The sequence below is a fragment of the Orbicella franksi genome, chromosome 14 (assembly GCF_964199315.1).
Source record: "Orbicella franksi chromosome 14, jaOrbFran1.1, whole genome shotgun sequence".
In the NCBI taxonomy this organism is placed as follows: domain Eukaryota; kingdom Metazoa; phylum Cnidaria; class Anthozoa; order Scleractinia; family Merulinidae; genus Orbicella; species Orbicella franksi.
In genome coordinates, this window is record NC_138158.1 from 7,314,665 (window position 1) to 7,330,863 (window position 16,199).

At 40.1% G+C, this 16,199-nt stretch overlaps 3 protein-coding genes across 3 annotated transcripts; all 3 read left to right on the forward strand.

Annotated features, from left to right (window-relative positions):
• Positions 1 to 1,447: 1,447 nt before the first annotated feature.
• LOC145467581 (carbohydrate sulfotransferase 1-like) lies at positions 1,448 to 5,104 on the forward strand. Its single transcript, XM_081451149.1, has 2 exons — positions 1,448 to 1,735; positions 3,715 to 5,104. Exons 1-2 carry the CDS (start codon positions 1,699 to 1,701, stop codon positions 4,929 to 4,931), a joined length of 1,254 nt encoding a protein of 417 aa, XP_081307275.1. The 5' UTR covers positions 1,448 to 1,698; the 3' UTR covers positions 4,932 to 5,104.
• A 1,264-nt stretch (positions 5,105 to 6,368) lies between these two features.
• LOC145467582 (uncharacterized) lies at positions 6,369 to 13,785 on the forward strand. Its single transcript, XM_081451150.1, has 8 exons — positions 6,369 to 6,681; positions 8,330 to 8,759; positions 9,619 to 9,672; positions 10,351 to 10,483; positions 11,219 to 11,297; positions 11,761 to 11,857; positions 12,269 to 12,325; positions 12,803 to 13,785. Exons 1-8 carry the CDS (start codon positions 6,601 to 6,603, stop codon positions 12,880 to 12,882), a joined length of 1,011 nt encoding a protein of 336 aa, XP_081307276.1. The 5' UTR covers positions 6,369 to 6,600; the 3' UTR covers positions 12,883 to 13,785.
• A 442-nt stretch (positions 13,786 to 14,227) lies between these two features.
• LOC145467584 (NADH dehydrogenase [ubiquinone] 1 beta subcomplex subunit 7-like) lies at positions 14,228 to 16,062 on the forward strand. Its single transcript, XM_081451152.1, has 3 exons — positions 14,228 to 14,286; positions 14,420 to 14,588; positions 15,851 to 16,062. Exons 1-3 carry the CDS (start codon positions 14,262 to 14,264, stop codon positions 15,897 to 15,899), a joined length of 243 nt encoding a protein of 80 aa, XP_081307278.1. The 5' UTR covers positions 14,228 to 14,261; the 3' UTR covers positions 15,900 to 16,062.
• The last annotated feature ends 137 nt before the right edge of the window (positions 16,063 to 16,199 follow it).

Consider the following 16,199-nt stretch of genomic DNA (forward strand, 5'->3'; position numbering starts at 1 on the left):
TGTAAACCCCTAAAATTTCTAACCCAAAAGTTTAAGAATCAGTTTGTCTGCTCATGTTCCAATCTTCTAGGAACAATTTTTAAACGTCATCGCTTCTGCATGCATTGCGTGCCGTTTATTTAGACAAGTGATAAATAGGGTAGGGAAAATCGAAGATTTTGGTCTTAAATAGGGTAAGGGTTTTGGGAAGCTGGCCGCCCACCCCCACTTAATTTTTCTGGGAGTACCCTCTGGGCCCGGGGGGTTCTCATTCCAAGAAGTCGTTTGATCTGCCACGTTACCTCATGTTAGCTCGCCTTCGGAGCCCATCAAAACCGGCTATCTTGATATTTTCTTGCAACAAAATTGATTGAAACATTTTATAAGCATACCGCTTTTAGTTAAAACTCTAAGTATAAACCAAGACTCAACACAAACTTTCGACCGAATCAATAAGTTTGATATCACCCTGCCTTTTCATGAATATATAGCTGAACTAAACTGAACATTCTTAATTAACATAACAACGGAACATCGCTCGTAAATTTCGAGCCTTTTATTTGTTTATTACTTACCTATGCTTGTTGTTCAAACAACCTAGATTAAGATATCAGGTGTTTTAATTACAAAGGACAACTCTAGTTTTGGCAATAGTTCTCGCAAAAAGTTTATGGTTAGCAGTTCTTAGGATAAGGACATTCGCCTTCATATAAAGCCTTCGGGGTGATTTCCAAAGGAAAAATATAACAGAATTTAAAACATTGATTTTGTAATTTGAAACCTAAACACAAAATTTCGGCCCCTTTCAACATTTGATGTCAACTTGCTTATTGGAAGTTAGATCGGAGAGTACATTTATGCTGATCGGCATGAGCGCGACTAATGGTTAGGATTCATGAAAAAAATTAGGTACTTTGGTCGGTCACATAATTCTTGTGGAGAGTGACACTTTTATAAGAGCTCAGTAACGGAGTTTTGAGTTCTTCAGTTTGCCACCCACAAAATTACCTTGAAATTGAAGGAAACCTGAAAACAGTAGTTTACTAAGATAGACAAACACCATAGAGGTAATAATAAACCATAAAGGAACAAGGATGGTTTGGGATGGAGAAGATTAACACGGATTACAAACGACGAACTTCAAAAAATTAGACTAGACTCCGGCAAGATGCACAAACCGTCAGGTAACTCCTTTAAGGTCGGCACAAACGAGGGGACTAATTCCTGCGACCAGTCCCTGCGACAAGCCGCGGGGACAAGTCCCATCGTGTGAACTGACCATTTTTGCTTCAAAATCTAGTCGCAGGGACCAGCTTTGGTCCCTGCAACTAGTCCCACGAAAACCAGTTTGAATTTTTGGGACACGTCCCTGTGACTTGTTCCTCAAAACGCTTCGTGTGAACTGTACGTGGGACAAGTCCCTACGACCAGTCCCTTGGTGGAAACTGTTCAGGGGGACTAGTTGCAGGAACTAGCTAGTCCCCTCGTGTGTGCCGACCTCTAATTGTCGTGCTTAGCAATTAAAATTGATCAATTAAAAACTTCTCTAACTTGGTTTGCCATTGGTTTACTGACGTTCGCTTGCCTAAGTATCCAAGAAACCATTGTTTCCATGTCAAACTCAGCGTGTTTGCGACGCGAACAAAACTGCTAAGGAATATGAACTTATCACACGAACGATATGTGACGCTGGTAAGCTGTTAATATAAGGGCTGCCGTATGAAAACTGTTCCCGACGCCATCAGTGGAAACGAAGGTATAACTAGCTAATTTTTGCAAATTTTGTTCTGTTTGTTAAAAATGTTAATTGAACAGAAAATTACCAAGATCTCTGCTGGTAAAAGATCGACACTGATAATGGAAGCAGTATTTTTCATTGCTTTCTTATCCTTTGCCTAGCCTAAAAGAAATAAGTCAGGGTCGGCAATGGGGGGAAGTGGTACACCAATATAACTGAAAAGAAAAACCCATTATATCCAAAATTTCCCTTCAAATTTATGCAAAATACCAAAATTCGGAGAAACATGGCATACATCATACCCCTAAAAGGTCCAATTGTGGCGTCAAAATACCATATACTGGAATTAAAATTCCCCTGTATACCGTATACCCCCAAACCCTGGCTGATAAATCATCAATCACCCTGATAAATCATCAAAGAAGTAGCAGTCTAAGTGATTCAAATACATGGAAGCGCAATATCCTTTAATCTAGCGATAAACAACCTGAATTAATTATCAGAATAATTCGAATTCTAATTTCCACGTATTGCATTGCGCGAAGAATGAAGACCTGTCTAATTCGGAAGCCTTCTATATAAACCAAGGCTAACAACCTCGCAGATTACAAAAAAAAAAAAACAATCCACAAAAGCTTAGGATCTGAAAACGAATTTTCTTCATATTTGTGGCGGTTCATCTCACTTTCAAATTCTTGCGCAGTTATATATATTTTTTTATATTTGTTTATTTTGCATAAGCACAAGAAACATATTTAGATGAAGTAGAACTTTGGTAAGCGACGCGTCTGGTTAGGACATTCGCTAACAAAAGGCGCTATTAGGCCACGTTAATGTTCGATATATCAATCTAACCCGGTTCCGAGGCTTTCAGGACATGGTGTCAATTTATAAAGTTTCTTTCGTCCTTCAATTCCCAAAGGAGACTTGGATACAAGGAAAACACCACGAAAAATAGAAGTTGTCATGAAAGCCTCGGAGCCATGTTACAATGTTGATATATCGAACGTGGCCTATTATCAACATCTCTCTGCGCATGCGCAAGTCGGCTTATGTTTACGCGCTAGTGAAAAGCTGAAGCTGAGCGGCTCCTTAAATAGCCGAGATCTTTAATAATTCTTTATTGAGCACATTCACAGGGAGGTGGGGTGTATTTTTCATGGAGTACCCTACGGGAGTTTGGGGGGATGCCCGATCCGGCCCCCAAACTCCCGTAGTTCCCCCGGGAAACATTTATTTTTTAGCGCTCGGAAATGCCACTGATTTCTTACGTTTTTCAGGGAACAGTTTCACATGCCAAAACATGAAAAACGCATCCCAGGAGACTCGGGGGCAATCGGTGCGGGTCGAGGGAAAGTCAAAACGACGGTGAAAAAACTCGGCGAGGAAAAGTCCAACTTTTACTTCGCCGATTAATTTCCCCGTCATCTCAATTTTCTCTCACCTCCATTGACTGCTCCTGTCTACGACAGGGGCACCCAATGGATCGTTTCGGTAAATTATCTGTTCGGAAGGCCTTTAATCCCCTCTGATTTTCTTAAGAGAATTGTCACCTCGAACTTCCGTTATATGAGAAATTTAATGTCTGTTGTTTTCAGATTGTTAAAAATGTCGTTTTGGGTACCGAGAAAAGGTCAGCTATCATTTTCGGAAAGGTGATAAGACCTAAGGTTTTCGGGAAATGGACAAAAAAGCCCTAGTAAATTCGAGAATACTCAAGTTCCCCTAGAATAACCGAACAGATATAATCTCTTTCGCGCAACCTAAAACAGCCTAAAACAGCGTTTAAAAGCATTCGTAAGAAAACGGTCGTTGGGTGCCCCTGTCTACGAGGACTGAGCGAGAGCTCTCGCTCCAATTTGCGCGCGGCCAGAACGTGGAAAAAAGTTCTTCGCACGAGAATACTTGTTACGCAGGGTAGTTGTCAAATTACACTTAAACTCTTACTTCACTAACTAGTGTCTCACAAATTAATCAAACTCTTTTGTTCCACACAGTGAAGATGAACACAGCATCCCCCAGTCCCAAAGTGTTCTTCGCTATTGTTACTTGCGTTCTCATAATGATTGTTGTATACATGAGTCAAGGAAACGAGATGATGAGATTAAGAGCGCCACAGAGAGAAGCAAGAAACGAGTCTGTGATACCGACATCTGTAGTGAAAACTAACCGCACCAAAACCAGATTAAATGTGATTCTCTTGACGCATATGAGCTCTGGATCGACACTTGTGGGAAATATCTTTAATCTTCACCCCGATGTGTTTTATATTTACGAACCTCTGAACACTCTTAGAAGAGACATTGATACGAATGAGTGGCGTGCCCTACAAAAGCCGAGCAACGATGCCTACAGAAAAGACTTTTCGACTCTGCTTCGTGACTTGTTCACTTGTGGCTTTGACGAAGAAAGAACGATAGAGTTAGCTTTCCCTGACTGGGCAAGACCGTTCAACGCATGGGATAATCGATCAATACCGCTGACCAAAGAGTCGTTGAGAACAGCTTGTAACGCGCGAAAAATCACAGTCACTAAGATCATGCAAACAAGACTTCCCTTTGAAGGTGGAATTCGTGAACTCGAGCAGGTGTGTCGCTCAGATCCTGACAAGTTTGACTGTTTTATTGTTCACCAGGTCAGAGATCCACGCGCTGTCCTCTCTTCTTTAATTTCGAAACATTTCTACTCGCTGGAGCCAGCTGCAAATCTGTTTACACAGACGCCAATGCCTCCCGAAGGAATAAACCTCCTGAAGGAAAATGCGCAAATGCTATGCACGCTCGTGTTAGAAAACTTAGATCACGTTCATGCAGAATGGTCAAACTGGTTCAAAAGGCGCTACATTCTGGTCCGTTACGAAGACATTATCAGCAACATTTCAAAAGAAGTGCTCGATATATACAAATATTTTAGTCTTCCTATGGTGGATATCATTACCAACTGGATTAAAGGCATTCCACCTCCAGGCATGGAAGAAGCGCGACACTACGCGATGGTTATATCGAGCGATGATACCGCTACAGCCGAGAAATGGCGATTTCACGAAAAACCCTCGCTGGTTTCTTTGTTTGAACAGGCTTGCAGCCCACTGATGAAAAATATAGGTTACACTTTAGTAAATGGTTCTGAATATCTGCAACACAATGAAAACATTCCGCTACAAACTGCAGATATACCATTCCTTAGAGGCCTTAGCGTCCAAGAGCTGGTTTGAACTGAACTGAATTAAAGTCTCTACGGAAAACTATTATTGATATGGGTTAAGCTTAAAAATAAAAAAAAAATATTAAAAAACCTGCAAACAAAGTGTATCGTGTCTTGCTGAATCAAGAATTGCGTCAGCAGTTCCACAAAATGTCGGTTGTAATTTTTGTTTTTCTAATAGTTCGAGCATAATCAAATAAAGTTCGTGGATGTATGTAGACATTTTCATGTCGTCCTCCATTGTCTCACGAAAAACAGGAGAAAATATAGCGCTTATTGTCTCCTACTGCGATAATCGGGAAACACTTGAATACAGTTCAATATTGTCATACACTATTTCCTTTCATTTTTTTAAAAAAAGCCTGCTATGTTACCATTCTAATTTATATTGCTGGCAGTCTATTTTTCTCTCTCAAGCGGGCTCGTCTCGCCCCAACCCGTTTCCGCCATATTTAGGCGTTCGATGTTCACATGCATGCATGGTTCACTCATCTGCCCCTGACAGAAAAGACTGGCTGCTAGCAGTCTGTGCTAAGTTTTTGAAGTTTAACTGTCAATCACAACTGTTGAAGTGTATTTTCATACATTTGAACAGGAAATTAATTAGAGTGTCTTCACATGACGTCATGGCAGCCACAGTCCCATAACTGCCCCAAAACGATGAAACAGCGGCCATACTGGTGTCTAATCTCTTACCCAGATCTCACTCTGTTTGACGCTGGCAGTGTGAGATCTGGGTTCGAGATTAACTGGTGTCCCAAAACTGGGTCTGTTGGTCTCAAACCAATCCAGTGCGTTCCTGTGCTGGAGCGGATCTCAGTATGCCGGAAATACTATGTCCTAGATCCTCAATTTTAAAAGAATTCGGGGGACTGATGCCCTCGTCCCCCTAAACGGGACCTCTTTTACCATTCCGTATCCCGAACCCACTTCTGTAAAATTCTGCATCCACCCCAGCAGTGGGAGTTGAACTTTTTTCTTGTTATGTAAATACTTCCAGGTTTCTCAAGGTTTCCCTGTTGCTGGCCATGTGAATGAGTTTGTCAAATTCGTGCAAAGCTATGTTTGCCTTACCATAGCAAACTCTCACGGAAAAATTGTTCTGGACAACGCATACCGTTGTGTTGCCTGTGGCAAAATCCACCAAAAACAGCGAAAGAGATCAAAAGGACACCAGAAAGCAGACAAAGTAAGTACGATTTCTAAATTTAATTGAAAGTGGAAGAAATGTATACTCAATGATTAAACGTTTCGTTTTGTTCAAACTCGATATGTAGGTGTAACACAACACTGACTTCAGAGAGAGTCACGTTCCACTTCCATGCAGCGCTCAGCGCTCAAAATCTCGACGGTCGGTATTGTAACACAGCACTTCTTACTTCACAGAGTCACGTTCCACTTACAGCGCTCAAGTAACTTTTTCCTATACACCATAAACTCAATTGTGAGTTTGCGCTCCCTGTGTTTTCTGCCCTGACTCCTATCCAGACTGACGGGAGGCCGGGCGCGTGCTCTGGGAACGAGAGGCTCGGCGGCAATTTCCAAAATGGCGGTTGCGTTTGAGCGGTGAGTAGAACCCGTATATTAAAGTAGGACTAGATCGTACACAGACTAGACTGAGCACAGGCTGGAGAACTGATTAAGGAACAGTTTAATGTGTTCCTCGTTTTGTAAAGAAAATGAGGTACTTCAAAGGATCGCGACGGAGTGTTAAGAAAAGTAGCCACTCTATGAAAGATGACAGTAGCGCTTCTAAAACTGTAAGTTGATTCTGCAGTATTTTAGAAATAACAGTAAACCTAAAGCTTGTCAAACAATTTCAAGATGAAGGAGTAAATCTGTCTTTGATCACCGATGATTTCTTTAGCAGTGATTAAGATTTTTGGGTTCAAACCTGCATGTGTTTATAAAAAGACGTAAACAATAGCCTCCATTTGGCGCGAAAATACAGTGTTTATGCTCGGATATTTGTCCGCGGACATGATCTGTTTCGAGAAACGAACAGTTTTCCGAGAGTGTACTGTAGCTTGAGGAAACGTGTGAGCTTGAGGACGTGAAAGGGTTTTGAGAAGTGGGCTGCACACAGCCCCAGTCAATTTTTCTGGGAGACCCCCCCCCCCCCCCAACCCCACTAGAGGGATATGGACTTGGCACCTACAATCATGGACAAAAGCAGTTGAGACACTCCCCGAAAAAGAGCTGTTTTCATTGAATGCGTGAGTTTTTCAATCTCCAATTTCCACATTTCCACCCCCTCTCCCCTTTTCAATGTTGTAACCATGTGACAGTGTCCTGCCACGGAGCGTATTTCAACATTAGGGGGGGGGGGGTGGGGAGGGAGAGACAAGGGGGTTTGGCTATGGACAAAAAAGACGTTTTTTGAAATTACAGAAGGATGCCAACAAAAAGCATTTGTTTTGCTCAAATGTGACAACACTTTTGTCCATGACTGTAGATCATTTATAATCTAATGCTGCTACACCCAGTACCGAGCTAATTGTGCAATCTTTAATCTTTTCAAGAGGGCTCTGTTGTTGTCTCTTAGGACCTCTTCATTTGAGCCCAGTAACTGGGCTGGCTTGGTTACCAGGACAAATTTTGTGGTCTGTACATAGGGGAAATTTCAGCCCAAACAACCGGGATGAAATTCAAGAAACAAAACCAAAATGGTAGAACATCGTATCGTTCGCGACTGTCATAGCTTTGTGGACTCTTGTAACTTTACTAATAAAGCTAATTTGCATGCTTTTGCAATGAAAATGCACACACGACAAAAATTATGCCATTTTGGCAGCTATGTTGCGAAAGCAAAGGTATTTTGTCACAAATGTTTTGTCTTGGTCACCCAGGCTGGAGTGTTCACATGGGAAAATTTTCATCGCGGTCACTGAGATCTCGGTCGCAAAAACCAAGATCTTGGTAACTGAGCCAGCCCAGCCTTTCATATGAACACATCAAAATTTTTACAAACGAAAGAGTGGTGAGGCGAGATCTTGGAAACTGAGTCAGCCTGCTTGACCAGGCTCATGTGAAGAGGCCCTTAGTCCATAGTCTTGCTTCCTTACCACCCAAATGTTGCCTTTTTCTGGCTTGTTACAGTCTCTAATGTAATGTAATAATATGATGGCTACAAAATGCAATTCCTGTCAAACCAGAGCTCCTAGAAAAACTCTACAAGCTTGCACCATTCATTGGTGTAGGTTCAATAATTTTGCTGCCATTAAGCTTTTGGCTGAGGGTGGAAATCAAATCTGCTTGGGAAAAACCCGAGCTTATGTCCACTAACATGAACAGTTATTTCATGACAACCACAGCTTGGTGGTCTTCCTAATTTCACCCGAACAAGCTGGAAAATAATCGTGAAAAATTACTGATCATGATTTTTATCTCAAAAACACTGATGTACAGACAGTTGATTCATCTGGGAATGGACAAACACAAAGGAAAAGACCACACACTGTTGATACTGCAGAGACAGGGCAGTCAAAAAGATCTAAAAAGAGTAAACAGAGGTCTAGTAGCGAAAGCCTTTTAGCTACCACTGTTCATGACCACGCAACAAATAAGAAGGACACAAGAACATCAAATGATAATGATCAACCCATTGTCAAAAGGACCAAAAGGAAAGAGCAGGTTATTCCAACTGAATCCTTATCTTCCTCTGGATCAGAAGGTAGCTTGCACTTGTCAGATCAGAGTGATTCTTTACACATTACTGTGTGCAATACTGGTGAACTTGGTGAGCAAAGTGACCGCAAGTTCCTACAACAGCAAATCAAGATACTTAAGACACCATTCCAGCTTGAGAATGATTACCCAGGTCTATCCAGGATCAAAGGTATACCCTTCCAGAAAATTTCCATACCCACACCAAGGAGGGTTATTGGAAATTATAAGGAGCAAGGAACGGGAGAAGGGGGTTTAAAAGCTAAAATTTTAATGGTAAGTATGAACCAAAACTGTGGCCTTATGCTCCACTCACGAAGGAGCGAAGAGGATGAGTGAGTGATGAACCAAAACTGGAATACCCAAAGGGATTGGGGGTGGGGGTTTCCAACCAAAAAAAATCTATGGGATGGATGCATGCATATTTTCTGTAACGTTCAACACAATTAAAGACTGGTATAAGAGGAGAGTTTGTGTCATTTTGAGTCGGTTTTGTTTTGCTCAGAAGTGCCTGAATTCTTTCATGTAACTTTTAGTTTAATTGAAAGCCATTGCCCTATATATTTTTTCCCTGCTGGTTTGTGGTTCATTTCTGATAAAACACAAAGTACTCTCAGTGACCCTATTGTGTTAGTGGTCTTGGACTGTTAATACAGTAGTTATTGTAGCTGTTTGTGTGTGGTTTGTTGTGGTTTGTTCCATGTTTTGGTCATAGTTAAGAGAGTGAAATGGTTGTAGAACCTGGCAAAGTTCTTTGTTGTATGCTTTTGTTGGTTATTTTGGGGGTCGACCCTGTGCAAAACCTGGTAAAATACTAGAGGTGTTACAGTGTGTGCCCATATTCCGATTATATAATTCATGCATAGTCTATGAGCATAAAACAAAAGATGTGCAGCATAAATCCTAGTCTGTTTGTTTGCTTCTTTGATGTTTACTAGGCTTCTTAATCATTTCCCTCTGTTAACTATGTTTTGATACTAGTAACTATGAACATGTTATATTTATTCAGTGATGTTCTATTTCTCTCATAGCAAATGATTCAAATCACATGCCTTTGCAAGTTATCCACAACACATTGAGAAAAGGTGAATTTAGTTTAATTTAGACTTGTTGTAAAGTAATTACAAGATCACTTTCAAAACTATAACAAAATTCATGCATCTCATTGGCTATCAGAAGACCCAAATTTGTGGCCCAGATAGAGCACATTGATTCTGTATTCTTGGTATTGGAATGGAACTAGCTTGCTACTGAGGCTAATGCAACACAACATTGAAATAGTAACATGGAGGCTGGTGAAATGACAATGAACGACATGACTGGTGTTGATATTCAGACAGCAATGAGAGGCAGGCTTTTAGTCAGGATATGAAAAGTGGGTGTCCAAAATGTGCTATAGGGCCTGCTCAAATGAACAATTTATAAGGCAGCAGAGGAAAAATAAAACAACTTTTTTTAATATGTCGCCGTTCACAGGATGCCTGGACACTCATCTGGTTAGCCTGATGAGAGGGGCTTCTGAAATGCTAACATAAAAAGGGTTTAAATTAAAACTAGGCACATGCATACCTCACCCCTCCCTACCAGGATCCAAGCTTTAGGGTTATTGTTTATTGTTTGTAATAGAAACCAAATGCTAGCCCAAGGGAGACTCAGATAAGCTCCTCAGGTGGGGGTCCTGGGCGTAACTTTGGTCAAGTTACCTTCACATTTACTAATCATTTGATTTATTGTTTTCTTCCGGGTATATTATTTTATTTCAGTCAATCATAAAACAGAAGATGAAGTTCTTCGAAGTCTTAACAGGCTTGCACAGAGAAAACTACTTGATAGTCTAAGTGCTGTAAGACCAGAATCCACCTCCACTACTGCTATATCAGATGTGCAATTGAAAAGGTATGGCTCCTCTTCTTATAACAGGGCAGGACAGGAAAAAAATTTTGGGAGGGGAAATCCACTTGCCCAGTGGGCCAGTAAATTTTAGTTTTCACTTGTCCCCACTTAAATATTACTTGCTGACATCGCAGCCAGTATGGAAATCAGAGGACAAACTCAAACAAAGTATGCTTGGATTCCTAACTAATCCATGCTTTTAACCTAATGGTTAACTAGTTTTGAAATAGCCTCTAACTGAAAATCATCATTTTATCAAGCTGACATTTTCATTCAGACTCGTAAGACTACCGAGGCTAATTTCACTTGCCCATGGGGCCACTGAACTTCTATTTTCACTTGCCCAAGAGCAAACTTTACTTGCCCCAGGTAATCGCACCTGGGTTTTTTCCTAACCTGTGAACAGTGGCCCCTGCATATTGGAATCAAGAGCACTTGCTGAAAGAGAATTTCACTTAGTGTGCTTATATACAATGTGGAAGGGCCTAAATCAAATGATTATTGAATAAAATAATAATACATTTAGTTACTGGTACACTACACAGTGACTCTAGATCAGTAAGTGCTTAATAAACCTAGTCAGCTTGATCCAAGCTCCAACACACTGTCGTTCCAGTGTTGCATCTCTTACCAGTTGATAGTATTAGCAGAATATTTTTGTCCTTTAAGGAAGCTCACCACTTTCTTCTACAACTGTTACCCTGACCTAACGTGCAGTTTACTGAATTTTGTTTGAAGATATAAAGAAGTCCAGGCTAGGGTAGCAAATCTAGAAAAAGCCCATGGTGAAATGATACAAGAACATGCTCGATGTGAGGTAGGATTGACCTTGCTGGTTTAATTGTTCACATGCTTTATAAATGGGTGCATTATATTCCTTTGAGATGATCAGGATCAATAATCCAAGATCACTAGAGTCATGGCACATATTTAAGAACCAAGTGGTTGGTATTAGAACAGGGTTGCTGAAGGGGAGGGGAAGACCAGGGTGGCCAAAAAAAAAAAAACACATGGAGGAGAACAGTTGAGAATAAAAGGCAAGCAGCCGAGTGGCAGTTGTGGGCAGCTGTCACAGCTCTAGCACCAAATCGATGTGTGCCTCATGGCATGGATTTATATTGGATAGGATAGGAAAAACAGGGTTGCTTAATTACAACAATGTCTTTAACAGGGGCATTAACATTATCATTGAGGGTGGTGCTAATTGGAAGGACAACACTAGAATGAAATTGTATCAACCAGCAAGGTACATGACTAACAGAATGCCTTCTTTTGGTTAGTGTATCGGTGTTTTGGTGTCACAGATGGAGGCAATTAGTAAGGAATTTAACAAAAAAGACTTGATGGATGAGGTCCAAAAGACTAATGACTTTCTAGGTATGTAAAGCATACATACTGCACACATATTTTTAAAAACTTGGCTGTCTTGTGATTATGAGCAGTACTTTCATGTGGTACTGTTTATTACGCTGTACAAGGTGGTTTTAACTTTTAAGTCTGTATATGAAAACCTAGTGTGTGACCATTCAAATGAAAGCTATAGAGCAGTACTTACTGTTTATTGTGCTGTACAAGGTGGTTCTAATTTTTAAGTCTGTGGATCAAACCCTAGTGTGTGACCATTCAAATGAAAGCTATTGAACAATACTTTCACATGGAACTGATTGTGTTGCACAAAGTGCTCAGAAACGTTTTTAAAGCATGTAGACGAAATCCTAGTGTGCAAAGAAATGTTTACTTAAGGCAACCACTGATGTTGTTCCTTTTTCACTTCCATTTTCTTTCTAGCAAACAGCAGTCCAGTGACTACCAGCAAGACCCAGGACATGAATAACATAAATGCAGGTATGGTGCTCAAATCATCATTACTTTGTTTTTGCGAGTTAAAAATTAATTTAAAATTAATTTATTTTAACCTGCACCCATGTTCAGGATCTCAACCAGCATGGTAGCCTGTTTGAGGGTATTACAAGTTATAGAGACATTTATAGGGTTTTGATATGTAGTGGCGAGATGCAAAAAATTGTAACTTCTAAATTTGTGTTGCTTTGAACAGCATGTTGCAGTTGCTGAGTTGAGTGACAAAAGTCAGTAGTGGCTATTGATTTTGGCGAGGTGTATATCTCCACTTTAATCATTATATCAGTGCAACAAAAGTAGTCTGCAAGCTCTTTTAAAACCTCAGAACTTAATACAAACACATGTAGTTAGTGAATAATTTGTCCCCTCTTGAGTAGAATTCAAACATCTTGGTGGCCATAATTGAAGTGTTGACATAAATACAAGAATTAAAAAATTTGTTGTACTTTTTCGTCATATTAGGTGCCAGGCCCAGAGTGGATACAAGTGGTTATATTCCCAGTACTCATGAACAATTAGTAAAAATACTGTTCAAAGATTGATTGTGATTTCTGCTCTAGATACTACATCAAATAAAACATTATTAGATTACATTTCTATCACTCAAGAGTTGTTTTGGACTGTAATTTTATTACCTCTGCAAGTCAAGAGCTCAGTTACCAAGGGGTGGAACAACTTAGCCTGCGAGCAGGCTCACGTTTGGGAATTGAGTGCAAGTGGCGCGGGCACGTATGTGAGAGGCGAAGCCACGATTGTCACAGTGAGCTGCGAAGCCGCGAGAAAGTGAACTCTCTACATGCCACTTGCAAGGATACTTGTTGTTCCTTTTAAAAAGTGAAAGTTGTGTTTTTGTATTACTTATACATCTGTATTAGGGTCCTCCAGTTTACATTCTGTCAGTTGTTTCACTATGTGGTACCTCTATGGTTATGTTACAAAGTAAGCTACAAAATAATGAACATGAACTATTTATAATAAAAAGATGAAACTGTTGTCGAGGGAAGCTGCTTTGATTGGACAATAATAATTGTATCTACCCCTCTGCATCCATACTAGTTACTAGCTCTATGCACGTATTGCAGGCCTATATTGCCTAATATTCATCTGGTACAGTTGAACCTCTCCTTACAGGGACTTCCATAATACTGACAGTTCTATAGTACGGACAGTTCACTTAGTCTCAGTGAAATCAAAATTCATATCTTATAAAGACTCTCCACTAAACCCCTTTGGTATCCATATCAGAAACATAAACTTAAACCATGGCCGTGGCCCTGAATCTACCTTTTAGAGGGCTTTATTAAGTCCTGTAATTTTATAAGGAAGGTCCCTCTGTTGACACTGATTACTACTACAACAGCAGTTATAGTTTTTTGTCCTTCTAGCTGTTGTATAAATTTTGCAAATAGAAGTAAGAGTTTTCAGGTTACTTTGTAAAATGTATAACAGGGGTCTAAGGGCGTTTGAGGATTGAAGATTAAAAGATAAAGAAAGACTTTACAAATGAATATTATTGTTTATTGCCTTGCTATATGAGCGATGTTGTAATTATTGATATGTAAAGCTGTATAGGCATTAGGTCTGTCTAATCTAAGGCCAACAATTTTTGAAACAGAAAATTGATTACGATTATAGGCCCCTCTCCCCAACTGTATTGAAAACAAGCCCAACGAAAATTCTGTGACTAAAAAAATAAACCAGGGCCAAATAGAGAAGGTTTTGCTTGAGTGTCGAAAATAGTTCGCGTTTGCTTTGGTTTTAAGCGATCAGCTTAAAGACCTCGCACTTTTTCCACACTTTGTAATTTGTGATTGGCCAGAAAACTGCTCTTGTTGCTGCCCTGGCTTTGTACGTATCGCGTACCTATTTTTGCACACTCGAGCCGAGAAGAATTCTGGGTAGCGTGAGCCAAACATCCAAAATGGCGGACGAGAAGTACGAACCAGGTGAGAATAATACATTGAATATGTGGCGAGAAAGTAGCTATAACGCCTTTCCAAATTAACTTCAAAACGTTGATAAACGGCTCTAAAACTTGTTACAGGTATTATTATCTGAAGAACCTTTTATATTTGTTAGTTATGAAAGTGACAGCGAAAGAGATGGCGGACGCGAAGATTCCCTTGTCGGCCAGAGATTACTGTGCCCACTTGCTTATACCTCTGTTAAAGTGCAGGAAGGACACTTACTTTGCTCCATGGAAATGTCAACACGAGAAGCATGCTTGGGACAGGTGTCAGTATGACGAGTAAGTAGACTTGATGCGATTCATTGATATTAAAGTTAAAGCATTTCTGATTTGAGTTGTTTACAACAGGGTTTCTTCACTTTATAACTTATGGATACTTTGTGAGTACACGACAGTTATATGTGCACTTCCTCTTGTATATGCAGAAGTGCAAGCAACTTGAGCTTTATATAAAAGGTCTTAAAGCGCTTTTCGACTCCTGGGCTCTCTCCTAATTAATAGAAAAGAAGTATACTCATCCTCGACCAGTTTAAACTAAATTTAACCTTAACTTACATTTCCAGAATAAGCTTACCTTCTTCTAACAACAAATACACCACTGTACATCATTCCTCCGCAAATTGAATACCTCCAGTCAAATGCCTGCATTTAATGTTACCTTCGGGTCTAATTGGCAGGAATTTTTTTGCCATCAGAAAAAGCACATATTTGGTCAACAACCCAAGGTCAGTTTGCACAGCCTGCTCAAGTGTACTGCCACAAATTGTACAGTATTTTTACAGAATGATGCAAATTACACTTAACGTGGTGTATGGCATTTGCATACCATATTTTGGCCTAAATAGTGCTCCAGTTTGCAAATGTCACACACTGAACTTAATATTAGTGTACCAAGTGAGAATTTCATCCCATTTGAAAATAATTGGATTCCTGATGGCATGGCCATATCAAACAAACAATCAAAATAACCCAGGGAACAAATTCTCCCTATATGGAATGAAGAGGGGAGGAGTCTGGTGTAGAGACGTGAGTGAATCCCAAATCGAAGCCTCTGCGCAGGCTACTTTATAGTATTAAAATTCTTCAATCACTTTTATGAATTGAAGGAATATTTGCATAATGTAACAAAACTTCACTGCTGCCCAATATGACGCACAAAACACCGGTTTGTCAGTTCAGACTTTCAATTTTGGGTGTGACCTTTGGTATCGCCCAATAATGAAGTCTCTTCTTTTAAGACGATGCTTTGAAGTTTGGCTCCCATAACTGTAACTGATTCAATGACCAAGTCGTGACCCGGAGTAGGACATTTGCCGACTGCAGACTACACTTAAGGCCTAAACAGTGTTCTGCTCAGCCCGAATTAGAATATCACTCAGGTTAGCCTGTTTATGGTTAGCTCTCTGTAATGAAAATGGGAATACGATATCAGTTAAAGAGCATGCGGTCTGCAGTCTGCAAATGTCATACACCAGTCATGACCTGTGGTTCTTAAGTTGGTGTACATCTGTTTTTTATGCTGTGAATTTCATTTCTTACAGTTACTTGCACAGAGTGAGAGAAAAAGAACGTCTAAAGCTTCAGCAGTGACAAATAATGCACTTCTGTGCTGTCTGCCTTGTACATTGGCATGGTGTTTGCATGACCTATCAAACAAACTTCACATGATGAATACCACAATTTTTTAATGGATAGTCATGGATTTCTTGGACGTCTAGTAATGAGGACAGTTGAAAGGAAATTAAAATAAATATTTGTCAAAAATGTGTGTTGTAAGTTGTCCATGTTGCATCCAGTCTTTGTTTCAAAGGTGAAGCCATAATAGCTCACAATAGCACGTACACCCTATGATGAAAAAAAAGGTGTAGCGCAACATGGCGGCCATACTCA